Source organism: Macrosteles quadrilineatus, unplaced genomic scaffold (assembly GCF_028750875.1).
Source record: "Macrosteles quadrilineatus isolate MER2022 unplaced genomic scaffold, UCM_ALF_1.0 Scaffold_9__3_contigs__length_116548681, whole genome shotgun sequence".
NCBI lineage: Eukaryota > Metazoa > Arthropoda > Insecta > Hemiptera > Cicadellidae > Macrosteles > Macrosteles quadrilineatus.
The window spans coordinates 60982149-61008497 of record NW_026542602.1 but is presented as its reverse complement, the minus strand read 5'-3'; the positions used below and the strand labels follow the sequence as shown (position 1 = coordinate 61008497).

The 26349-nt window shown below is 36.8% G+C and overlaps 1 protein-coding gene across 1 annotated transcript; it reads left to right on the top strand.

Moving 5' to 3' along the window:
• The first annotated feature begins 373 nt into the window (after positions 1–373).
• On the top strand, positions 374–26196 carry LOC129004022 (uncharacterized). Its single transcript, XM_054432394.1, has 7 exons — positions 374–469; positions 8755–8835; positions 9580–9758; positions 21157–21195; positions 22881–23071; positions 23798–23972; positions 24688–26196. The coding sequence occupies exons 2-7, from the start codon at positions 8764–8766 to the stop codon at positions 24836–24838; spliced, it is 807 nt and encodes a 268-aa protein (XP_054288369.1). The 5' UTR covers positions 374–469; positions 8755–8763; the 3' UTR covers positions 24839–26196.
• The last annotated feature ends 153 nt before the right edge of the window (positions 26197–26349 follow it).

The window sequence follows — 26349 nt, the reverse complement described above, 5'->3', positions numbered from 1 at the left end:
AAACAAATTATTCACTTGGGCATTAGCATTGACTTCAATTCACTAGTGAGACTTGAGACACCTTGAGATTATATAACTATAGTGTTATATAGTCGATGGCATTAGGGAGAAGTATAACCAGTGCCTTGGTGCTAGGAAAAAGTGTTCACGAAAGAAAAATCATAGACTAAATAAAGTTGGCTGTTGGCTAGTTAAATGCCAAAGTCATAACAAAGCAGTAGAACCTAAAAAAATTCATACCGCCATTCGAACTAACCAACCCTAACCCAACCTTACAAACAAAAACAATACAATAAAGATACCTCGATACCTGGAATTAGAAAGAAACTAGAAAAAAAAGAGAAGAGATACACAGGTAGTAGGTACAGAGAAACCAACAAACATCACAACTCACATCATCACATGCACAAGCTATTGCATTGTCTTGTCAAACAAAAAGGCTCGAAACCGGTCTGAAGTAAGCAAAAAGGTAAATTATACTTAAATAATTGTATGTTATTATTTTAGTTTTAACAAAACAACTTAACATAAATTTGATTTTTGTGGTGAGGTAGTGTCTAATAACAAGAATAATAGGCCTAACCTAAACGTTATAGGCTACCTACATATGGTTACATATTTTATAACAAGTTAAAAATTCTGTGTCTTTACCTAAATAATGCTGGGCATGGGTACAGTTTCTTAACTGGGCTATGCTAATATTGATTGAAACTAACGATTCGATAAGTGTAATAAACCTTTAGAGAATAAAACTTAGGTTTTATTAAGCAAAACTGAATACAAGAATTAAACAGAATAAATAAACAAATCTGACTAAAACATTAAGAATGTCAGCTGACATTTTGTACAGTACTTGGAATATCACCACATTCTTCCGCTCTAGTAAATTTTATACACATCGAATTTCTTAGGTAACACCTTTGGTCTGGTTGACCGACGTGGTGGATGAGGTTGATTGCAAGGAGCGCTGCTGGTTTGATGTTCATCATTTTCAGGAACACCATCTGACGTTGCTGGTGGTAAACATAAATCTGTATAGTTTTGAAGGAGCGGTTGTGACGAAGTAGTGTTCTGTTCCAGAAGGAGCGATTTTGACGAGGTAGTGTTCTGTTCCAACTGTTCATCACCGTCTTCGTTTTCATAAGTAAGATTTGTTGGATTTTGCATTACATTTCCTCTTGGTGCTAAATATCTTAAGGACACAATTGATTCTCTTCCTTCTTTATTGCGGACTAAAGAATATTTTGGGTTTGTCTCAATTACTTCAACCTCTTCGACCAGTGGGTCAAACTTACTGCCTCTTATGTGCTTCTTCATAAGAACTTTTCCTGGAATAGTCAGCCAAGTAGGGATAGTTTCTCCATTGCTAGATCTTCTTTGATGTTTAAACATTCTTTCGTGCGGTGTACAATTCGTAGCTGTGCATAAGAGGGATCTGATGCAATGAAGGGCTTCATCTAAAACACTTTCCCACTGAGTTATTTTCATCCCTCTCGATTTCAATGCTAGCTGAACAGTATTCCATATTACTCCGTTGAATCGTTCAACTTGCCCATTTCCACGTGGGTTATATGGACTTGCACGACTTGTTGCTATTCCCAAATTATGTAAAAATGATTTTAGTTCTACCGACATAAAACCGCTACCCTGGTCTGTGTGTATATATGATGGTGTACCAAAAATACTGAAGACTTTGTGAAGTTGTTTGATAATAGTTCTTGAGCTCATATCAGGACAGGGGAGTGCAAAAGGATAACGTGAATATTCGTCAACTATAGTTAGAATATAGGTGTTATTTGTTACTGAAGGGATTGGCCCTTTAAAATCCATATTAAGCCTCTCAAATGGGGCCATAGCTTTGATGAGATGTCCACTAGAAGTTTTCAGGAATTTTGGTTTGATCTCTGCACATAGTGGACAGCCTGCAGTCATTTTTCGCACATCTTCGACTGAGTAAGGAAGATTGTGGGTTCGGACCCAGTGCACCATTCGAGTAACGCCTGGATGACATAGTGACTTATGTAAGTCAATTAAACTTTGATTTGGCATCGAACTGCAGAGTCGAGTGAAGGCATCAGCGACTGTATTTTGAATACCAGGTCTGTAGACAGTGTCAAAACTAAAACAAGACAGTTCTAGCCTCCATCGTTGAAGTTTCTCATTCTTTATTTTGCTACTGTGTTTTTGATCAAAAATAAATGACACCGACCTTTGATCTGTCACAATCTTGAAATGCCGTCCAACTAAGAAATGTCTCCATTTCCTGACTGCCTCGACAATAGCTGCTGCTTCCTTTTCTATTATCGAGTGTCTCTTTTCACTGTCTGATAACGATCGTGAAAAAAAAGCAACTGGACGACCCATTTGACTAAGAGTCGCTGCAAGTGCATTCTGTGATGCATCAGTTTCTACTACGAATGGGATAGATTCATCAATAGTATTAATAGCAGACTGAGCTATCTCTTGTTTCAGTTTTTCATAGTCAGAAACAACTTCTGGAGGAATTGGGAATGTTTTGCATTTAACTAATCTGTGTACTTTTTCAGAAAATTGAGGGATCCATCTTGAATAGTGAGCTAGCATTCCAACTGCACGCCTTAATAAATCAAAATTACTAGGAACAGGTAAGTTCAGAAGGGGTTCAAGTCTTTCAGGATCCGGTTTAATAGTGTTATTTTCAATTAGGTATCCCAGAAGTCTGATTGATCTTTGGGAGTATGAACATTTGTCTTGATTCAGAGTTAGCCCGTACTTATTGGCTGCTGCCAAGAAATTTGCAAGATTTCTATCATGATCTTCTTGATCTTTACCACAAACCGTCAAATCATCTAGATAAGCAAAAACCCCTTCTAACTTCTCTTTACTGATTATACCATTAATTACACGCTGGAAACAAGCAACTCCATTGGTAACTCCAAAAGGTATTCTGTTGAAATGATATAGTTTTCCACCTGCTTCGAAGCCAGTGTATTTTTTCTCATTTTCACAAATAGGGATTTGATGGTAAGCGCTTCGGAGGTCAACTGTACTAAATACCTCATACTTAGAAATTTTTGAAACAAGATCTTCAATATTTGGTAAAGGATAAGCATCAAGGTTAGTGAAACGGTTAATAGTTTGAGAGTAATCAATGACTAACCGTCTTTTGTGATTCTCATTTTTGGTAACCAGGACTTGAGCCCTCCAAGGAGAATTGCTCTCTTCAATTATTCCTTCAGACAACAATTTACCTATTTCATTTTCTATAAATCTTGTTTCATCAAGGGAGAACCTTCGAGATTTTATTTTTATTGGGTGACAATCTGGTGAAAGATTAGCAAATAGTTCAGGAGGTTCAACAATAGCTGTAGGCAAACTGCAAGGGCCCAAAGTTAGTGCTGGCTTAGAACCGCCAAATGATATGCATAGATTTGTATACTTAGAGAGAATATCATGCCCAATTATCATGTCTGCACAGAGATTAGGCAAAACTGAAACCTTAGTTTTTATATGTTGATGCCCTAAAAGCTCAATATCAACAAAGCAGTGCCCACAGATACGGGATTGTAAGTCTACAGATGCCATAGAAATCTGGCCTCCTCCAGGAACAACTAAAAACTTTGTTTTGTCAACGAATGTTTTATTTATGAATGTTTCAGAGCTACCAGTATCTATTAGAGCATCAGCGACAACATTGTTAATCTTAACTGTAACTACAGACTTTGATAAACATCGAGGAGCGGCAGCCAGCAGTCCCGACTCATGACTTTTCTCCATGGCTGAAAGATTAGAAGATTTACCTGATTTTTTACGACGACAAACAATTGAGAAATGACCTTTTATCCCACAGTTTCGACAATCAGCATCCCTGGCTGGACAGACATTTCGAGGATGTTTGGCTTTCCCACAGAAGAAGCATTTTATTGTCCCTGAGGCAGCCAGTGATGATTCCTTATAACATTCTTCTTGATTCATCTCTTGATTTAAAGTACTGTTCAAGAATTGATTTTGATGAGTTTGTTGGTAGATTTCTGAGTGTTTCTGAGCTGATTCTAGAGCTCTTGCTTGAGCAACGGCATCCTCTAATTTCAGAGTATTGTTCTCTAGTAGTCTTTGACGTATTTGAGGAGATAATAGCCCAGTGATGAATGAGTCTCTAATGTAATCGTTTTTACTTTCTTCTGCATTAACATTACGAAAATTACAATCTTTACTCAAAAGTTTCAGTTTTTGTAAGAATTGATCTACAGACTCCCCAGGTTGTTGCTTGGAAATAGCTAATATATGCCTTGAAAAAACTTCATTTTGAGGTTTCACATAGAGGGTCTGTAAAACCTTCACAGCATCTTCATAGGTCTTTGCTTCTGAAATAAATTCATATACGTTGTGACTAATGTAATTTATGAGTAGTTTTAACTTTTCTTCGTCACTTACTTTATCAACAGAGGATACAAAATTTTCAAAAGTCCTCAACCAATGTTTAAATTCAAATGCTGCTTTGGTTGTATCAGGTAGACATTCAAATCTTTCTGGTCTTAACAGTTTATCCATTTCTTTCTCTAGTATTAAGTGATTGAATAGAATGGTTTATAGGAAGCCTATAGATACTGATTCTCAGACTAATTATGATAATATTTGCTTAATAAATTGTAATAAACCTTTAGAGAATAAAACTTAGGTTTTATTAAGCAAAACTGAATACAAGAATTAAACAGAATAAATAAACAAATCTGACTAAAACATTAAGAATGTCAGCTGACATTTTGTACAGTACTTGGAATATCACCACAATAAGTAAACCTTAATGCGATTTTTTCACCATCAGCAAGTTTGGTTGGTTAGGTTAGGTTATGATAGTTTAATTTTACAATAGATATATTTAAAAATAACTTATTGATTATTAATCAATATTTTCAATTCGATAGTTTCAATCGATATTAGCATAGCCCAGTTAACACGTTCGCTGCGGCATGGGAGCGATCGCTCCCATACGGAACCTTAATGCCATCCTGATGGGTGCGATCGCTCCCAAGCTGCAATGCGGTACGAAATGATTTTATTTTTAAGCCAGGATTAGAGCTAGAAACTTGAAACCTCACACAGCACTGCTCAATAGTATACTGTATTTTGTTGTGGTGTAGGTTGGTAGTAAATTTCCCCGTAAAATCCCCGTTTGGCAATTTTAAAATCTACTTTTTGTACCGTCTTTTTCCCTCCATTTGGCAATACAACTCCAATGGGACCGGCTACGTTCCACGCAGAGCTGCTATCTGTGGATGTTTAGCGAACTACGTCGACTCTTGTTGTAAAGCAGGATATCCTCGCACGTTATTTGCTATTCGTCAGATCGAAATTGGAAAGCCAATCACACGCGGCAATCGGGTTTGTTCGGCGCTGAGGGCTGCGCCGCACTGGGGATACGCCCGCCATTTGACGTGCCGCCGCGAACGTGTTAAGAAACTGTACCTCTGAGCATTTTGTAGTTGTAAAAATAAGTTAGGCCAGGCCTCGATACAAATTTATGTAGAAAAGTTTCTAAGGTAAACCCTTCTAGCCCCACATAACTTATTTTTCATTGTTCAAGTCAACTTCCACATAAAGCCTCTGTTTCTTTTTAAGCAGGCCTCTACCACCAACCTTTCCAGATAACTTAGCCTATTTGTGAACTTCTCATGAGTTGTCTTTTCTAAAGCGAAGCCACGGCAAAAGAATTGTGGCAACACCGCAATCCCGGCCATACAGAGGGACAGCTATAGCACTAATTTATATGGAGCATTTGCACAGTACTAATGTTAAACACTGTTATTATCATGGCGAGTGCAAAGTTGCCACATTGTTGGGGTTGCACACTGTGACCGAGACAGTATTCAAACTCTTGATATATCTCCTGGCTGGGCAGAAAACATCTTAACCTTATTTATCAGATCCAATTGCGTAAAGCATTAAGTTAGTGTCATTGGTCAACTCAAAGTTGGTCATGTACCGGTAACGGTGGTTCTAAATTTCAAGGGTATCAAGTTGCAGCACATGCAATAGGCCTAGTTTTTGGAACTGATGTTTCATCCGATAATATATCGTACTCTGTGGAACGTACTCTAGTTTTAAGCCGAGTTGGTACAGTTGCAACTCTGCTTGGTGTTTTTGCAACATGTCCACTTTTTGACATGTCCATATGCATGTACTGTAAGTGTCTAATGGAATAAAACATTGATTCCTGATTCTTGTACAGGCATATAGATGCGACAAAAGTTTCTCAACTGTATATTTCAGCCTTGGAGCTCAAGGGTTCAGCCATGTATTTTCTTCCGATTGAAATAGTTTCTTCTCCATCCTACACCAAATAGTTTTCCTTAGGATAGGCGCACACAAGCGATTGTTTTGTGGCGATTATTTTACTGGCCAGTCTGTGCATTATGTATAAAGTGGAAGCGTGCACACAGGAGATCAAAAATTGTGCTGCAGATTTGTAGGCGAGACGATTGTCGGCCGGAAATCTGTACCGTAACGTACAGGTTGTTACCTGTCCTCGCACACTGTCAAATAAAAAATTGGCCAGTCACTTGTTGTTCTTTACAGGAGTCAGTGAACTTCAGTGTGAGTTATCTGTCGTCATGTGTGTCTGTGTATCGTATTCTTTGCTATTTTTTCTTGTTTTAGCGAATTTCCCTATAGGGAAGTAGCTATTACCGTAGGTGGCACGGTAAGACCTAGACCCGGGACCGATTTACTTTTTCATTTTGATGTCCCCAGAGGCCAAAAACACCATTCGTTCAAATTTTTATATATGTATATTATATATATATATATATATATATAGACTTATATATATATATACGTCCGTGAACGCGATAACTTGAGTAATTTTTGTCCGATTTTGATGAAATTTGGTTTAAAGGTGTAAAGCGGGATAAACTTGAATGGGTTCGCGAACCAGCACGATCGGACCATGGGAACGGGGCTTTACGGGGGGTTTTATGGGGTAAAAATTGGTTTTTCTCACTTTTGACCCTCAAATCACAAAATTTCCCGATTTCTCTTTAGACCTTTTTAAAGAGCTTAAAAAAACAAATAATTTAGTATATAAAAGTATTTTTGTTCAATTATTTTTACTAATTATTCAATTAGTTACTACTGAGAAAATTAAAAAAAAATTGTACATTTAAAATTCCCATGTTATTCTTATGGAGAATATTGTCAAATGTTGTAGTTTGCTTGTTTATGGATATATTTTGATCAAACTTGGCAAATTTATTTATTTTGTACTAAGCTATCAATATTTTACTCAAAAACACACTTTATTAGTTTCCTTGTAGCAGCAAACCTAGGTACTCGTTAAACCTAATGTTATTAAAATATATTTAACTGAAAATCAATTCAGACAAATGGAAATTCGCTTAGTCGGCAGGTTTGCTGCGGCGGGGGTATTTTACAGTACCATGGCAGTGACAGATTTTGATACAGAACTGTTTATAACTGAAATAGAAAAAAGGCCCCAGCTGAATAATAAAAATTTGAAAGAATATAGTGACAGAAATTTGAAGGAAACGTTGTGCAATGATAAACTTTGTGTCATGTCACAGTTTATAAAACTGTCCATTTAAAAGTCTCTGACTTACTATTGGATGAACCCCAATATTTACATTGTCTTCTTTTTTTCTTTGATCTAATTAGAAGATCACAAACACAGGTTAATTCAACAAAGTTTATTTTAGGACAGCTTAACACACTCAAAAATCGGTATAACACTAATGTGGTATAATGTCAAAAGCTCGTTCATTTTCAAGATGAGCTCCTTCGCATGGCTCAATCTTGTCCTGGTTGAAGTTAGTTCGCTACGCTCACTCACCTTTAGGAGGGAGCTCGTTCGCTGCGCTCACTTGCCTTCAGCTTAGCTCGTCGCTACGCTAACTCGCCTCCAGGTTGAATGTTGTTCCCTACGCTCACTCACCTTTTGGTTGGAAATTAGCTGTTGTCATAAATAAAAAAAATATAGTGCTGCACCCTGTTGGTAAACCTATTAACTTTTTAAAGTATTGAGCATCACAGAATCAAATTGATTAGTTGAACCAGCTGTTAAGATTCTTTAATTCCATTTAAATATGAGTATTCTTAAGGTTAACATGGGAAACTCCAGAGCCACTGGGGCGGAGCCCTTTAGATGGATCTGCACCAAACTTCACACAAACCATCCTTGAATAATGCTCAATAAAGCCTGAAAGTTTCATTACAATATGTCGAGCGGTTTCGGAGTCCATAAAGGACAAACAAACAAACATACATACAAACAAACATACATTGGATTTTATATATAGAGATATGTTGGCTTGTAATTCATTATGTTGTTTGTGCAACTATTACATCCATATTTTAAGCAAAACTCATGTTTCTGGCCCCTGGACTATATTGTTACGACAATAATAGGTTTTTTACATACCTCCATCAAATAGTCCAACGATTAATATTGCTAAAACATGTTTACATAGTACCATTGACTATATATTTTTTTCAATGATGTTACACAACACACATGCAACAGCTTACATGTTTTGAGCAAAGATAACATTTTCAAAGCTTGCAACTCATCAAAAACGCATTTAAAACACGGACGACACGAACACAAAAAACATTAAAATGGTACGAATACACAATAAACATTTAGATAGCGCTATCATGATACTGATTTAGTCCGACGTGGCGCGGGGTTGGTAGCAGACTCTTCGAGGTGATTATTGAAGTAGACAATAACTGAGGAAAGTTTTTTTTTTTTTGTTTTAGACGCTAATAATGGCAGAACCAGGACCAGACGGATTATACAGTGTGTGTGTTCAAAATGCTGAAGACTGTTCGGATGATGAGGTAAGCTTAGGAATAATGGAAAAAAATATATTTCTTGATAGGCTAGATTAAATTAATTAAAGTCTAGATTTAAACTAACCAATGTTGCAATAAAATACCTATATATATTTTTTAAATATTAGTAGACACCTAAAATAATAGACAGACCCTAATTTGGTTAAGATTAACTTTTTGGTTTTATCAAAGTAAACTAAAATAATAAACAGACCCTAATTTGGTTAAGATTAACTTTTTGGTTTTATCAAAGCAAACTAAAAATCTCGTATGCATAATTTTTGTGATAAATATGTGGGCAATTTTTTATTTACAGCTCTGCACATCCAATATTTCTTAGAATCACATTAGATTTGTTACATCCCCTTATAACTTGGCTTTTAAATGTGTTTACTGGTTTGATTTTAATATGTAAATAATTCTTCATCCCAAACTCTAAGAGCTAGTGGAAGGAAACGAAACTAATGCACATTGTAGCGGTACCAAGCTCAAACTCCATAGAAACTCTGTGGCCCTAACATAGACTAAGTTGAAAAAAATTCAATCCAAATAATAGGCACAACAGACATGACTGTGGACAACAATCAAATCAAATCAATAAAGATTGGTGTCATATATTGTTCCATTGCTATATTGTTGGGGTGTGTTGCTTTGTTCTACAGCAGACTACAATGTGTAGTAAGGTGTCAATTTTGAAAATAAATTTGAATTGATATAATATTTAACTATAATGAAACAAATTATTTTCAGCTCCATGAAATATTCGAGGAGTTTGGTTGTGTTGCGAGACTCCATAGAGTAAACGCCTTAGTCTTTGTGCGCTACTCTACTGCTGATGAAGCTAATAACTGTGTAGAGTCAATGAGAAACCAGCAACGGTTCAGAGTAAACTATGGGAAAAAGAAGAGGAACGATGGAAATTATGGAAGGTAGGATTAGCCATTGAAAATTTTCCTCAAATGAGCATAAACATTTCCATACATGCCATTTTAATATGCCATACAGTAGACTCCCTCTTATCTGGACACTTTTTAACCGTACTACGCTCGGAGGAAGTGACATCTCTTTAACCGGCAATTTTTATCAGCACATCAGTTTATCCGCAATAGATCGGCAGGAAGTGGGTGGTACTGAAACGACTGTTCTCGTGGGTAAGATTCGAGACCAGTGATGACATGTTTAAATACAATATCTTACATAATTTAACCATTATTGGCTTACACAGTATGCATTTAAATGGTCCGTTTTAACGAGTTTTTGGGGAAGTCGATTTAACCGGAAAAACCGTTATCCGGACTGACCTCGGTCCCGAGGAGTCCGGATTTAAGAGACAGTCTACTGTACATTATATGGCTATGTGTTTTCTGTAATTTGACGCTAGGATTAAAAAATACCTATTTAACCTGCAGACTAAGCGAATTTCCATTTGCCTGATTGGATTTACACTAAAATGTCTCCTTAAAAATATCAGATTTATTCCCTACCTATTTAAATATAGCCTAATTAGTTTAACAAGTCTAAACCTCGGGTCCAGGTCTTACCATGAGACCTACGGTAATAGCTTATTCCCTATATGGGAAATTCGCAAATATTCCCTATGTGCAAAATTAGCTAATATTCCCTATACAGTTGAACCTCGTTTGTACGAACCTCGATAAAACGAATTCCTCGATAAGACGAATTGTTTTTAATCCCCTTGACACTTTCATATAGGTCAATGCTAAAAACACCTCTATAGAACGTAGTAATTAAGTTAAAAACCTCCATAAGACGAATTTGTTTGTGACATGGGCTAGGACTGATTAACCTCTATACAACGAATATTCTTAGCACAAAACCTCTACAAGACGAACGTGGCCTCTATAAGACGAATTTATCATAATCTTAACCTCCATAGTACGTAGTTTTCAAAACAAACAGAAGCTTGTCTCAACATGAAATCCCCACCCATCCCTCCTCCTTCCTCAGTCATTTTTTTGGAAAAACGTTAGAGCGAGGAGAAACCTCTATAAGAAGAATAACAGCAGCATTAAACCTCGATAAAAAGACCCTCTTTATTAAGAATACCTCTATAGTACGAATTTTTCCCGTACCCCTTGAAATTCGTCTTATAGAGGTTCAACTGTATGGAAAATTCACTAATATTCAGTGCCGGATTTAGGGTACTTGCGGCCCTAGGCCAAATTACTTGCGCGGCCCCCCCTGTGGTGGAAGTTCCTTGCGATCCCGGTAGTAATAGTGAATATCTCCTGTGAATCAAGGGGACATCATCATCAATACCGGTGATCATGGATGAAATCGTGGACATCTCTCCTAAACCAAGTCAAAGCCATCATAGGTATCCGTGACTACGGCAAAATCGTAAACATCCTCCGCGGGCTGCAAAAAAGGGACATCATCCTTGACACTCGTGACTGCGGCGAAATTATGATCATATCCTGTGAGCTATGACCTTGAGGACATCATCACCATCACCCGCGACCGCAGTAAAATCGTGAACATCTCCCGTGGGCCACAATCACGGGGACATCATCATCAACACTTGCGATCGTGGCAACGTCGTGTTAAAAACTTCTACCGTGGACTGCGATCATGAGGACATCATCATTGTCTCCAACAGCCGTGCCGAAATCGGAAACGTCCCCTCGGGAAGCCATCATGGGAAATCCTCATGGCACCTTTAGCCGTGGCAAAATTGTTAACATCTCCCGTGAGCCGCAATAACGGGGATATCATCATCAAGACTCGCGACCGTGGCAGAATCGTAAATATCTCCCGCGATGCAGCAATCACGAGGACATCATCATTGACACTTGTGATGGCGGAAAAGTCGTGTTAAAAACATCTCCCGTGGATAGCGATCATGAGGACTTCATCATTGTCACCCACGGCCGCAGTGAAATCGTTAACATCTCCCATGAGTCGCAATCACAGGGATATCATCATCAACACTCGTGGCCCCGGTGAATCATGAACATCTACCGCGGGCCGCAATCACAGGGACATCATCACCAGCACCCGCGGCCGCAACAATATCGTGAGCATCTCCCTTGGTCTGTGGAGACATCATTATGGTCATATGTGATCGCGGCAAACTAGTGGTTTAAAATAAATTTGTTTTTCAAAAAAATGTTTTTCTCAATCCTCTGCCCCCTCCTGCTTAGTGGTAAATCCATCACTGATAGTATTCCCTATATGGGAAATTCGCTAAACGTGTGAATTTAGCAAAACATAATGTACAAAACACAATGTGAAATTTGTGTGCAAAGTGTTGTTTTTTTTTACTCAATAAATCGAAACACTATGCAAACCTTGGGCATCCTACATTTTTCTCTCTTTCAAAAATTGCCACTTTTCTCACTAGTTGCAACAGCAATTTTCCCATAAGTTTGATGAGTTAATTCCACATTGTAGTGCTTCCAGGCTTTCCGAAGCTCTCCGGGCAGTAAAGTTTTGTTGAATGGTGTCAGGTTACTCGTAAGGTTGCAAATTATTCTCATGGCTATGATAGCCATCATGCATTCTAGGCAGTTCCCTTTGTGAATTCTCTCGTAAAATCTAGATTAATCGGAGTTCCACATCGTGTGGATTGTGCCTTGGGCATTAACAGACAAAAAATGAATGGTGCCACCGGTTTACAATTACGTGCTAACTCCAGTTAGTTATAAGGATGACATCTCATTGTCCTCTAGTCATAAATCATAAACCTCTTTGGAGGTGTGTTTGTAATCAGCTGTTATGCTTATTTCTTTTCTTTTCTTGTTTACGATTTTCATTGTTATTTTGTTGCCAAAGTAGTATTTCACAAGGCTCACTGTTAAAAATCAATGACTTTCAATTTAAACTTTTTTACGTAATTAGATTTTTTTTGGCAGTTTTAACTGCATGAAACATGTTTTAAGGCTAGAAATAATTGATTTTTTTACATCATTTGAAGGAAATGGTTGAAACAGTTTTCGACATCTTCGTGCAAGGAAGCTTACATACGGGCAAACATTGCTCATATTAAGAGTATAGAATTAGATTTTACGTTTATAATTTGTTAATTTCCTGATGAAGAACTCCATTCCTGTTTGTCTCGGTTCCACTCAGACAAAATGTCGTGAGAGACAAAGTGAAGGAAAATAAGTGTAATATGTAGTAATCTCCTTCACCACTAGCCTGCACTGCCAATGGAAATGTTTAATCACCTGTTACACAGAAGTGATTATTGCAGCTGTTTCTTGCAAGAACATTGGTTAAATAGGTTGTGTTTGGCTAAACTATTATCAACTCTTCTGGAATTAGTTTTTGAAGAGTTGGGAGGTAAAGGAGGACTTCCCAATTTCCAATATATGAATACTGGTTTGTCTAAAGTCAACAGCAGTGTGTGTGTTTTTTTGTGAATACAGGATCAGTATTTACTGTATTGTTTCTAACAGTTCCTTCCATAGCAATCCACAGAATGGGTTTCTTCACTAGGCAAATGTTATTTTTGTTTTGCTTGAGCATGTTTAGAGTTTAAGAAAATGATATGAACATTAAGTTGTTGGACAAAATATGTATTCTTGAGCATTTGCTTTAAATTTTGTACAAAAAGTATCTCTATCTAGGTGATTGATACATAAACATGGATAAAACATACTCCCTTAGTAGATTTGTCATCCTTATGGGTCAGCTGAAGACAATTTTATTGTTAGTTCTGTCCGATGCCCCCTTGATCGTGTATTTGTTTCATTCGGTTACGGTATTTCACTTATTTTGAACCTCGTTTGGCTAAATAATCTTAACAATAACAATACATTTTCCTGTAAAACACTTTTTGTTAACAATAAAATTCTTACTTTTCCGTCCATCTGTATCTTAAACAAAACTGTCTTGTTTTTGTTAAGAAAAATATTGACCTTTTTACAAAATCTGTCTCACCCTATCTCCTATGGTTTGAGAAGCCGGTCTGATTTAGACATAGCAAAACACAAAACCGCTTTTTTTGAAAATCATTTATTTTACAATGGCATTAAACTCTTCAATGCACTGTCCACTCCCCTGAAGATGGAAAATAGTGTGGACAAATTTGGCAAAGGGGTGAAGAGTCTTCTTTTGTTTGTCACGCTGTTGTTACAGTGTTGATTGTTGAAGACTTTTTAAGAGAACAATGACCTTAAGTTTTTAAATTGTATCTATAAGAAAATATCGTTTTGATTTGTTTAAGATGATTTTTGTCAACGCTAATTATGCAGTTTGTAACAACAGTAAAAAATAAAGATATTTCAGTTTGAGTTTACAATTTTAAATGAATAACGTTAAAATATTAAATAAATTCCCTAAAACATCAATAAAACATACTATGAAAACACAAAATCCTATTTAAGTCATTTTCTTCTTTACATTTGATACAAATAGCATTACAATATTTTACTTAAATTCATCGAAACATCACCAACTACTTACAGATAACCCCATTTTCGTACGGTTGTGAACAAAATTGTATTATGAGGGTGTCCACCAGGCCAACCAGAAAAAAATTATGAGTAAAAAAAATCCAGGTTGTTCAGTTTGTACTTTTTATACTAAAATTTCCAACGTGTTTTGCGCCAACTCCCGCAATGCTGTTTTAGCGCTAACACAGCTCGCTATTTCGGTTATCGGAAAGAGCATTCTCAGTTAAAGAAACAAAATTTATGATTACTGTAATATTGCCTGACACAATTATTAAATTTTTATATATTACTGATTAAATAATCCAAAAATTAAAAACTAATCCTTAAACCTGCAATTTATCAATAACATCTTAAAAATAGTGATATGTCGATAACAAAATTTGTCGAATCTCTGTACAGACACCTGAAAAATAGATTCTTAATAGAGATAATTTCAATTTTACCAAATTTTCTGTAAGGATTACTACACCAACCCCTGTCTTTGTGTACTTTCATATAGTACGTAATTTTAGAGCTATGGGTTGTTTTTCAAGTGACCTGCAGAAATTTCAATAATTTAAAAAATTTCATGTAGCCAATTTAAGTTTTAAGCCCTTCTAAATACATTAAATAAATGCCACGTTAAAGGTAAATGAAGATATTACAAAAAATATAAAAATAAAACTTTCTAGAAGTGTGCCATTATGAAATTTTTGGTCAAGCCAAACTCGAGGTTATATCGTTATCATCTAACACTGTCGTAGAGACACCATCATCATTTTGTGTAATAACTGAAAAATCCTGAATATCCCTCAGTAACAGAAACATCACCACTGTCTTCCGTGGTTGTGACAAAATCCTGATATTGTTCAGCGGTAACAGAATCGTTATACAGGGTTAGGCAAAAGTCTGGAACCCCCCAGTTAACTTTTTAATGCTTTGCAGTAGGAAAACCAAACTCAGCACACATTTACAACACAAGAAATTTAAATTTTTCATCAAAGTTACAACTTTGCCCCAGCCCCCGAAACGGGGTATTTTGGGGGCAGCCCCAAATTTTCAAATGTAAACACCCCTCATGTGACCCCTCATTTTAAAGTGTTTATCAAGAAAAATTGAATGGCGCAAACCAGCGGTCCTTATCGCAACCCTAATCAAAATGGCAGCCATTTTAATATAAGATGAGTAAGCAAGATAAAGTCTGGACACCCCCACTTCTGGAAAGTCTGGAAAATACCCCATTTAGGGGGCTGGGGCAAAGTTGTAACTTTGATGAAAAAGTGCAATTTCTTATGTTGTAAATATGTGCCGAGTTTGGTTTTCCTACTTCAGACTTTTGCCTAACTCTGTAATCCTCTCCCACGATCACAGTAAAGTTATCATATTCCTCGATCGTAGCTTAATTAAAAAATTTCCTTGGGTCATCATCGTCAAGCTATATTTTTTGGACATAATCATCATCGTTTCCCGAGGTCACGGAAACGTCATCGACGTCACCCGTGGTCACGGAAACAATAACATCGTCATGCGCGATTGCGGCAAAATAAAAAAATCCCACGGCCATTTGGAGTTTGGACATCATCATCGTCTCCCGCGGTCACGGAAACGTCATCGTCGTCACCCGCGGTCACGGAAACGTCATCGTCGTCACCCGCGGTCACGGAAACGTCATCGTCGTCACCCGCGGTCACGGAAACGTCATCGTCGTCACCCGTGGTTAAGGAAACGTCATCGTCGTCATCTGCGGTTACGGAAACGTTATCGTCGTCTCCCGCGGTCACGGAAACGTTATCATCGTCTCCCGCAGTCACGGAAACGCCATCGGCATGCGCGATCGCAGCAAATTGAAAATTTCCGGTAAAATACGAAATTCACACATAATTCCCGGTTTTTCCCGGTTCAAAAAAATCACACATAATTCCCGTTTTCCCGGTCGGTGGACATCCTGTGTATGGACAACTGTTTTTATGCAAACAAATGTAAACTTGAATAATCCATGAATAGTCCTCATCTTAAATAATAATTGATTGATTGACTAACGTTGCGGGTAAACAAGATGCGAGTGCACAGGCGCAGGGCGTCAGACTTTTAGTATTCGTGGGTGTCAGCAGGCCGCGGCCTGGTAGAATTGGCAACGTCGCAAGTGGTGTTGTTCCGTGTCAGACGTCCCATACGATAGCATGGCAGACAGGTGACATCAGCCCATTAATTCTCACTTAATTGATTTAAATTTAAATTTATAAACATAAATTTATCAAAATATTGAAAATAAAACATACAGAATTGAAAACCGAAACAATACGAATTAAAAATCTGTACATTTTAAGCGGAGACAATATTATCATAGTCCAGTATCAAATCTTTCGTAAATACACAAATACCATTAGCTGCTTCCAAACAAAACAGCTGTTACAACACCACTTGCGACGTTGCCAGTTCGTAGGCCACGACCACTGGAGTTAAAGGCGGCCGTGGCGTCAGACGGCAATCTCGACAGCGCCGTTGTCATGTGGTTTTGGGGAAGCCAGAGCCGGTGGAGTGTTGTATACGCAAACACATCCAAACAAACTAACATACACTTTACTTTTTACTCTCTGCGACTTCTGCCCCCATGGTGGAAGGAAAAAACATAGGTGTGCTATTCCCACATATTCTGACGTCACTCGGATTGCAAACAAAAGATCATCTGATTATAACTGTCAAATCAGTATATGTATTTGTTTTGATTTGGTTGTTATTGTTTTTATTATTATAAAAACAATAACAATCAAATAAAAACAAATACATACTAAATTTGACAGTTACAATCAGATGATCTTTTGTTTGCAATCCGAGTGACGTCAGAATATGTGGGAATAGCACACCTATGTTTTTTCCTTCCACCATGTTCTGCCCCCCACCCTATCTATCACATAATATTTTGACGAGTTTTGTTTGACATTGGAACAAACAGTACGTTTTTTTTTTTATTTAAATAATCAAATAGACAAATAGCCTATATATATATAGTTTAACGTCTAGGCGTTTAGTCGATCAGATAAAGTTCAATTAACTTTCCTTTCAAATCTCAGTTTACAACCAAACCAAGTTTAAAGTAATCGGATTGGGTTCAGGAGTTAGGACCGCGGTGAATCGAGTGTGAGTGATAAACAAAAATACTAAACAAAAAAAAATCATCAGTTCTGGCGTTCCGCGTAGCTTTACTTTTTTGCTCTCACTTCCGGTTCCGGTTTCTAATCATTTATGTTCAGTCAGTTCAGTTTCAGTTCGTTTGTTGTCTGACTGAACTCTGGACTACAATAAATTAAAGATTGATATTTTTGATAAAGCATAAAGCGTGTTGGTGTTATTGCATTTGCATTAACCTCCCTCTTAGTTTGTGTATCTTTTTGGAGTGTTTGATTTTTATTTCCAATTAGGCCTATTATATATAATAATATAATAACCGCTACACGATTGCTGAAAGCAATTCATTGATAAACTTGCAGGTAATATTATTTCTTACTTGTTACAAACTAGGTCTAACCGTGTTTTTGGAACATCACATTTTAGGTTTTATCACAACAGATAGGGTTCAAGGCGATAAGCCTAATTAGAATTCATTGTCCTACTTCTGGATATTGCTTTATATTAATTAAATTATTATTGTTACCTTACAATATCCGTTTAGTGTTGGTAGATAAACAACTAAGTATCTACCAAGTGTTTAGTGTTGTTTATCTACCAACACTATACAGATATTGTAAGGTAACAATAATAATTTAATTAAGCCTAATTAAATCAGACTGATTACATGCAGCAACATGATGCTGTTGTGCAATTCTTCAGAAGTGATAAGGGACAAACATTTAAGTTAGATTTAGACGGCATACCCAGGATGTAAAAAGAATCTCACCATTCAAATTTTATGATTACAATTAGACTTGGACACCTTATGGTAGGCCTAAGACTAAGACTAAGTCAACTACTTATTTACACCTGAACATTAGCTCATTTTAAAGTAAAATAATAGGCTACGGTAGGTTGGTCATATGTAACATTAGTTAAGTTAAAGGCTAACAGACTTTTTTTAATTGGAAATTAGGCTTCATCATAATCGTAAGAACTAAGTTAACCCTTAGAGTGCCAGGCGAGAAATAAAAGTAACGCTCAAAAAATGCCGATGATTTTTCCCGAAGGTCGCGTTAAAAATGCCGAGCGCGATCTGGCGATTTTTAGGTTAAAATTTCGTAAAAATCGAATTTTCGATATTTCGACCAACGAAAATCGATGTATCACATCTAGTAACTTTCGACTCAATGTTAATATTATGGGTTAAAAGAATCCGAGTATCCATTCGGTTGTTATGACAACTGTTCGATCATTACGAAACGTCCGGTCAGCCGGACGTTGGCACTTTTGGCTCGTTCTAAAAACAACCGGTCGGCCGGACGTCGGCACTTTTGGCTCGTTTTAAAAACGTCCGGTTCCCCGGGCGTTGGCACTCAAAGGGTTAAGTTAGATACTAAGTTAGCTGACTTTAGGCCTACCCCATTAAATTTTTAAAGTTACCGTCAGCTGTGCTGCGGTTACAATGGCGCACATCGCTGGAAGCACCGTGTAGTTACGTCATATATATAACTTGGCTAGGCCTAACTTATTTTTAAACATACTTAAGTTAGTAGCCTACATAAGTTACATTTCTCTGGGTACGTTAGGTGTAAGTTGGCTCTGGAGAGTGGGAATTTTTGACAGGACTTTTCTCCCTAATCTTTGCATTTCACCTATTTTTAGGGTAGGCCTTAGACATGCCAGACCTTGTAACTTACACCCTCTATTTTTGGGGCGAGGAATTCAATTGAACCATCACCGTTCCTCTATAGTCCCCCTTATTTTGGTTTTAAGGGGGGGAGGAAATGCCCCCCCAACTTAATAAAATTAGGAATGTAAAATTGGCCCCAAAAATAGGGGGTGTACGAGGTTTGGAATGTTTTACCCCAAAAATAGTAAGTAGGAAATAGGAAATAACCAGAATTAGGGAGACAGTCCCTGTCAAAAATGCCCACCCCCCGGAGCCAAACAGCTACGGTACCGGATTCTGTTAGACTTAACTTAAAGTTAGGCTAGCCTACATGCTAAGTATAGGCCTATTGGGCTTCTAACATTATAAAAATTGTAAGGGTTCAACCGGAACAAACTCTGGTAAAGTAAAACTGTATGCCTGAACAAAAGCAGCCCAGATTCTAGCTTAGGCCCTTCATGTAGGCCTAACCAAGACCACTGAATGTTTTGCATTAATTTGGACTTTAGACTAAGGGCTATTTTAACAAGTTAGGCTAGTATTTTTTTTTTGCAGCCTAAGCTAGTTTGATCTAAGTACTCCCTTCAATGAGCAATAGGTTCTACCAATGAGCCAGGAATGAATTTTGGCCTTGAGACTGTTGTTATCCAGGCATTTTATTCCAGCTGGCAGCCTATTGAACATCTTGAGGTCGATCAGCTTTGAGGGCACGATGAAAGACATTAACTTAACTACTACCAAAAAGGTCTTACTTAGTCACTAAGAATTTACGACAAGATCGCGCCAATTATCCCACACTCTATCTCCATTCATACTTGGCTTAAAATGCCTACTTTGTATGATTGCCATTTCATTGAAAAGTATTAAAGGGGGTAGGCAAGGCTATCACATCTGCAATTTATTGAGCACAATTACATTTAATACCATAGACATCTGGGCTAAGTGAGTTCTTAAAAGATTTGATGACCGTCATTAGATGAGATAACATGTCTCCATTTGGTGAACCGATTGTTGTTTGCATTAAATGCTTCCCCAAAGTTCAGATAGTAATTACTATCAACTAATGGTGTAGAATTAACAATCCGATCCACTTCTCCGAAAATGAACTGCTTGAAGACATCTGGACTGGACTCACTGGTCACTTCATAATTGCGCGGGCCTTACTAGTCCTAATTACAATGTCCCAAGCTGCCTTACATTTGTTTGGAGCCTGTTGGATTCGTTTGGTATTAGCCTGCCTTTTTGTATGATCATATTGCTGCCTATTAAATTTCTGCTGCTCTCGCAGAGTACAATATCTTGTTACGTCCACAGCAGACTTGTGTAACCTTCATGCAAGGTCACAACGGATTTTCTTGTATTTTAGGCCTATGGTAAATAGGTACTTACAGATTATCTTACGAGATTTTGGCATTTAATAAATACCAAAGCCCACAGCTAACTATGTTTTTCAGTTTTAGCTAAATTCCCATAGGGGGGTAGCTAGTTTTTGATAGGGCCCGCCCCTATTTTAGGTCTCATGGTAAGACCAATACCCGGGACCGATTAACTTTTTGGTTTTGATGTAGGCCTATCCAGGTCGCCGGTTCGATCCTGAGAAAAGTCAGTAGCTTTTTGATGGCTCGAAACTGGACCCAGCTGTTCCTGATCATTGGGCTTTATAAATAAATGATCCTGACTAATGAAACCGCTCATCTTAGTCAGTAACATAGCTACACGGGTCATCACACACCATTCTACACTCATCCTTCACTCATATTTGGGTTAAAATACGCACCTAGGTGGCGTCCCCATCTCAATAATTGATAATTGGCCATAAATATCAACCGTTCAAATCCATATAGGCTACAGTATATACAAGGAAAATCTACGTTTATGGACAAAGCTTTTAAATGCTTTGATGTCACAAAGATTCATGTGAGAGGTTGGCTGCTGACAAAAAATTTGGGATTTAGCCTAATTTCACAGGGTTCACCTAGTCATAATCAGACCTGGACTGGTCAGGACGCCAGCATAAAAGTTGATGTCTTGTTAGAAGTTATTCTGCGTTTGTAAAAGGCTGTCTTAACTGGTATTTTATCTGATTAGCCTAACTTATGTTTGGCCTATTAATTTTACAGTATTCTAATTATTGTTGTGTTCTCTCAGACATGGGCAACGAGGCTCATATCAGCAATACTCTAATGGGTATGTTCAAAATAATTCATGCGTAAAAAGTGTTGTAACTTTTGCTTGTACAGTTCACTCCCGATTATTCGAGCCTCGGTTATAATCCCCTGAGGTTCTTATGCCTTGTCATAGGGCACTCTGGTTATCTGAGGTCGTTATAGACCTAAATAAGTTATATATTTTTAATTTTTAGTCGGAAACGATAATTAATTACTTTATTATGGTAGATTCCAATCTAAACAATCTCGGTGTTATCAGAGATCTTGGTAAATGAGGTAGTCTCTGTCCCAACAACCTCGGTTAATTGGGAGTGTTCTGTTCTGTGAGTGTTCAGAGCTTTTTATTTCTACACAGCACCATTTTTTTTAAATTTATTATTAATGCCCTAAGTTATTACTGTTTTGCTTTAATGGCTGTTGTATAGTCTGTTAATAGCTAGTTATTTTCCTATCGTACACAAAAGCACCACTGTCACACGCTTGGTTAGTTTATCTAGTGATGCAGCTTTGTAATAATAAATACTTTATTGTAAGAAAAGCAATTTCACACGTTGCATGGTATCTGTCACAAATTACCTCACTAAAAATACATTTCATAACAAAACTAATACCCATGACATGAATGACTAATAATTATCATAAAATCGATGATTAAATGGATCCAGAATCCCAGAGCAGCCAAACACGCTTCCTGTTCACTGGTATTAAGGAACTCGCCCACAATGTAAATTTTGTTGGCAGGGCTGTATTTAGCACTTTGGCGTCCGTAGGCCTAATCATCTGCCCCTTAGTCTGGCTTAGGTTACTCAAGGCTGCTCGGGATTTCTTTTGAGCCAACCTGTACAGTTCTCTGCCCCTTGTCGGGTATGAGTGTTGTCCTGGCATGGGTTGAGGCTGCATTTAAGTTTGGAAAACTTAACTACTTTCAGGAGATACAGGCAAGAGTAAGTAGACCCAACACCCTGAAGGTGGCACTACAAGACCATCCGCTCATTGCTTCAAGACGGAACACCCCTTGGAAGTCCATTTTTGCATATTCACCCCCACATACCATAGGTTTTATTTTAACTGTACATCTTGTATTGTGGATTAGGCCCCCTAACTATTCATTTTATTATAAATAATTCTTGCAACCAATTTTAGTTGGATAGAGTCAAATGATTTCTGAATAAACCAGATCCAACCTAAGTTAACTTCACAAAATATTAAATATCAAAATCAAGCAGGACTGACCTACTCTTAGTTCCTTTTTGACATTGCGTAGGCCTAAGTGTAATGCTGGTGCAGAAAAAATGTAAACACTCAAATTACTGCAAACAAGAACTACCTAAAGTTTTACGAGTAAGTAAGTTTTACAGTTGTGCTCCATGTAGGCTACATGTGTTGTCTTTGGTTCCACTATTATTGTTATATATTATTACCTATAAGTTGTCATACGGTATGGCTTGATTTATGTTTTAACCATCTCACCCGCTCCAACCTTGTTTATTTACAACTGGAGCACATTTTATTAGCTAATCACCCCCGCCCCAAAACTTCTCTACCCCACCAAACAGTTTTTGTTTTTTTTCTTGTTGGTTCTTCTACCAAAATTGAACATTTTTATTGAAACTGGATTTTATGTGTTTAACTTTGTAAAAACATTTAGTTAAGTAATTCTAGTACGGTGCCTATAAGTAGCTGTCAATAATTTTTGTTATTTAGAGACCAGGATACTGACGCACCTAAATCAAGGTTTGGAGAGATGAACAGGAACGACAGCGGGAGCGGGTTTGGCAGGAGACCCAACAACTTCAACCAGCAGAGACCAGACCGCAGAAATGATGGCGGCGGAGACGGAGGTTTTGCTGGTGCGAGTAGGCCTTCAGCTAGAAGACCTCCTAAACTGGTACCATGTAAGGACATCATTTTTGTGTATGGTACCATACAGTAGTAGACTAACAAACACAAGTAGACTTCTGATCCCATTGTAAATTTTGAAGCTTGTTTTTTGTGTCTAATTGGTGACATTGGGCGCTAGTGTCGACGAAATTCTGCTTCTAGTATTTTAAGGTTGATTTCATGATCGAGCTTTAATGTTTGGTGATATAACTAGGGGACAAATTATTTTTTATGATTAGATTTAATGACTGAAATAACAACAAATTGTAAACAAAACTCAACCTCTACAGTGCACCGTACAGAACTAACAATAAAATTGGCTTCAGCTGTTCCATAAGGATGAGAAATCTACTAAGGGAGTATGTTTTATCTTTTATCTATGGCGGTACTGATATTAGATATTAGAAATCATTATCTGCTACCGATAAATAAACAATTAATATATTTTGTAAAATTCTAGTTCTGTTTTAAATACTCCCTGGTGTGGATTAAAGTTTGCACTAGTGAGTACTACTATCCGCAGTACTATCCTGATAATTAGACCTATTTGTTAATATCAAGGTAAAAATGGGCTATTAATTAACAGCTGTGTCTAAGGAATAAGTTGGCCTTAGTCACTAACAAGGCTACAAAATTGTGCCACTCATCCTATACTCATCTCCATTCATCCTTGGCTTGAAATACCTACTTTGTATGGTCACAATTTCATTGAAAAGTATAAAAATACGAATGTGTTTCAGTCCCAGCACCACAGCCTGCTGAAAATGCTCCTCCCACATCAGCAAAGGTAGCAGTAATCGGGAACCATCACCCTAAGTTCGGTCAGAACAACATCTATGATCTTTGCAAGTTGGCGAAAGTTAACCCGCTACATGTAGCCATGAAAAACTATGATAGGCCACCGTACCCGAAGCTGTGAGTATAAGTCGCTAAACAAATTATGATTGAGAATATTTCAGTTTGTACTGCATCTTATAACTGGTTAAAATTTAAATTTTTCAGCGTACATTAGAACATGGCTGGTTTTTATACAGTACTAGTGCACCTGTTGCTCTATTTCGAGCAACTGCAATGTATTAGGCATACAGCATTATTTCAATACGAATAACGGTCATAATTTCCGATGACTTAAAAGAGACAACTCAAAGATAATGTATCAATCAGACTCCAGTTATCAAAAATGAAAACGAACACTCTTGTGTTTATCATGTGTTTACTATGAACAGCTGTTTTTGTTTCATAAAAAATACATTAAGATTTTGGTGACCTGTGGGGCAAAGCCCGAGGACTTTTATTACAGGAATTGGTGAAAGGGGGCGTCTACACAAAAAATACTTAATTTTGACTCATTGTTTTTAAAGATCCGTCCAATATTAATGGAGGAGTAGTGTTTCATAGAAATCACCTTCACGTATTATATATTTAAGGATAACCTCAATAACAAGTCCCTCATGGGAGCCTCATTAGTAAATGGGCCAAAGGTTTTAGATTTGTTAAGAGTGCAAGGAAGATGAAAATCCCTCACAAGTAAGCGAAAGGGGGCACAAATCTCTAAATATAAATAAATATCTAAATATATAACCAAATATAATTTTATTTGTCATGAGTGCATTGCAAACATTTGTTGCAGGCATTTCGCTGTGGTGTACGTAAGGAACCAAGAAGAGGTCGATAACATAGTCAGCTCACTAAAAGGCTTACAACTGAATGGTTATACGCTGATTGTGGGATCAGCAGACGAGTTGTTGGAAGAAGGAAAATTGTTAAAACGAAGTAATTAAGTCATAAGTACAAAAAAACTGATGGTGTTTTCTCAGTTTTCGGTTTTCGGTTTTCGTAAATACCAAACAGGGTTCCTAATCAAACAAAGTGATTGTTTCAAAGTATGATGTTTTAAAGTAGAATATAAACCTTGATTTGAAAATGCATTCGTTAAAATCAGATTCCTTTGCAAAAATATGTAGGTATAGTGATGGTCGAAAACCAGAAATCTCGAATCTCAAAACGTAAACGCAAAACTTGTTTACTTAGCTTTTACAAAAGCCAAAGTTACAAAAAATACAGGTAATCATTAAATTTACCGGTAATAATTAAAATTTAATTATGCAATCAAAACTGAAAGAGATTGACTCCTTACCCTGACATAATAACATATAAATGTGACTGGTAAACTTGAAACCCAAAACATCATATTTTTAAAAAAACAACCAACATACAAATAAATTAAAATCCTGACACCAACATAAACATGCAAATTAAATCAATTAAAACATTTAGTGATCAATATTTTCTTTGTGTTTCTGTTAAGTTAATATTGTTATGAAACTGAATTGTATGTTATTCCAGTTATAGTATTTAAAATGCTTTTTGAAGTTCAGAATATAATTAACTTGTTTCATTACTGTCAATGGTGATCTGTTTGCTCTATTGCTACCATCTTGTGTGAAAATAGTGTTAATAACAATAATAATGGGACAAAAATATGAGCAGTTTCAGAAATAAAACTGCCAAAATCCTCAATTTGAAAACTTTTGATCGAATCTCGAAACTGAAACTTTTCCAAAGTTTTGATGGTTTTGAGATTTGAGATTCGGTTTTGACACATCACTAGTAGGTATTCTGCTTTTACAACTTACCTACTTCAATGATTGTACAAGTGTTCTCTCGTTGTTTGTTATTACTTATTGTAAGAAAATTTAGTGTTATTTTTAAGAACTGAGTAATATTAGCCCTTATTGCAGTATTTTTAGGTTTCTACCTCTATAAAAGTAAGGTATATTTGATTTATTTGACTAAACTCTGTTAAACGTAAATGTTAGCAAACACTCTTTAAGTAAAATTACTTCTTGTATCTCTTCCATTTCATATTGTCATTTAGATATTAAACTGTTTTAGCGATGAAAGAAACAATTGATTTAAGTTACAGGTGCAGTTTTGGAATAGTTAAATAGAATCAGTGAATCTTTATTCCTCTTTTTATCTCTTACATTGTCTTTAAATATTAGTAAAAAGGGATTAAATTGTTTTTTGCCGTTTAAGAAAAAAAAACATTATCTAAGGATGATATAAGCTACGGGTGCTGATGTGTGTTTTATAACAGTACTAGAACAGTGTTATACTTGTCTCTGTTAAATATAAAATTTTCTACGTTTATTTACTCTGTGTTTCAATGTTTCCCTCCTTTTAATTTTTTGTTGGTTCAAAATTTGATTACCAAGTAAAAAAAATTATAATATTCACCTCACTAACTAATGAGTTAGAGGACACAGAATATTCATTTCATTAGTTGGAG

Coding starts and splice junctions, on each gene's coding strand:
- LOC129004022 (XM_054432394.1), top strand. CDS start 8,764: ATGGCAGAACCAGGACCAGACGGATTATACAGTGTGTGTGTTCAAAAT. Junction 23,072..23,797: donor ACCTCCTAAACTGGTACCAT/GTAAGGACATCA, acceptor AATGTGTTTCAG/TCCCAGCACCACAGCCTGCT. Junction 23,973..24,687: donor AGGCCACCGTACCCGAAGCT/GTGAGTATAAGT, acceptor CATTTGTTGCAG/GCATTTCGCTGTGGTGTACG.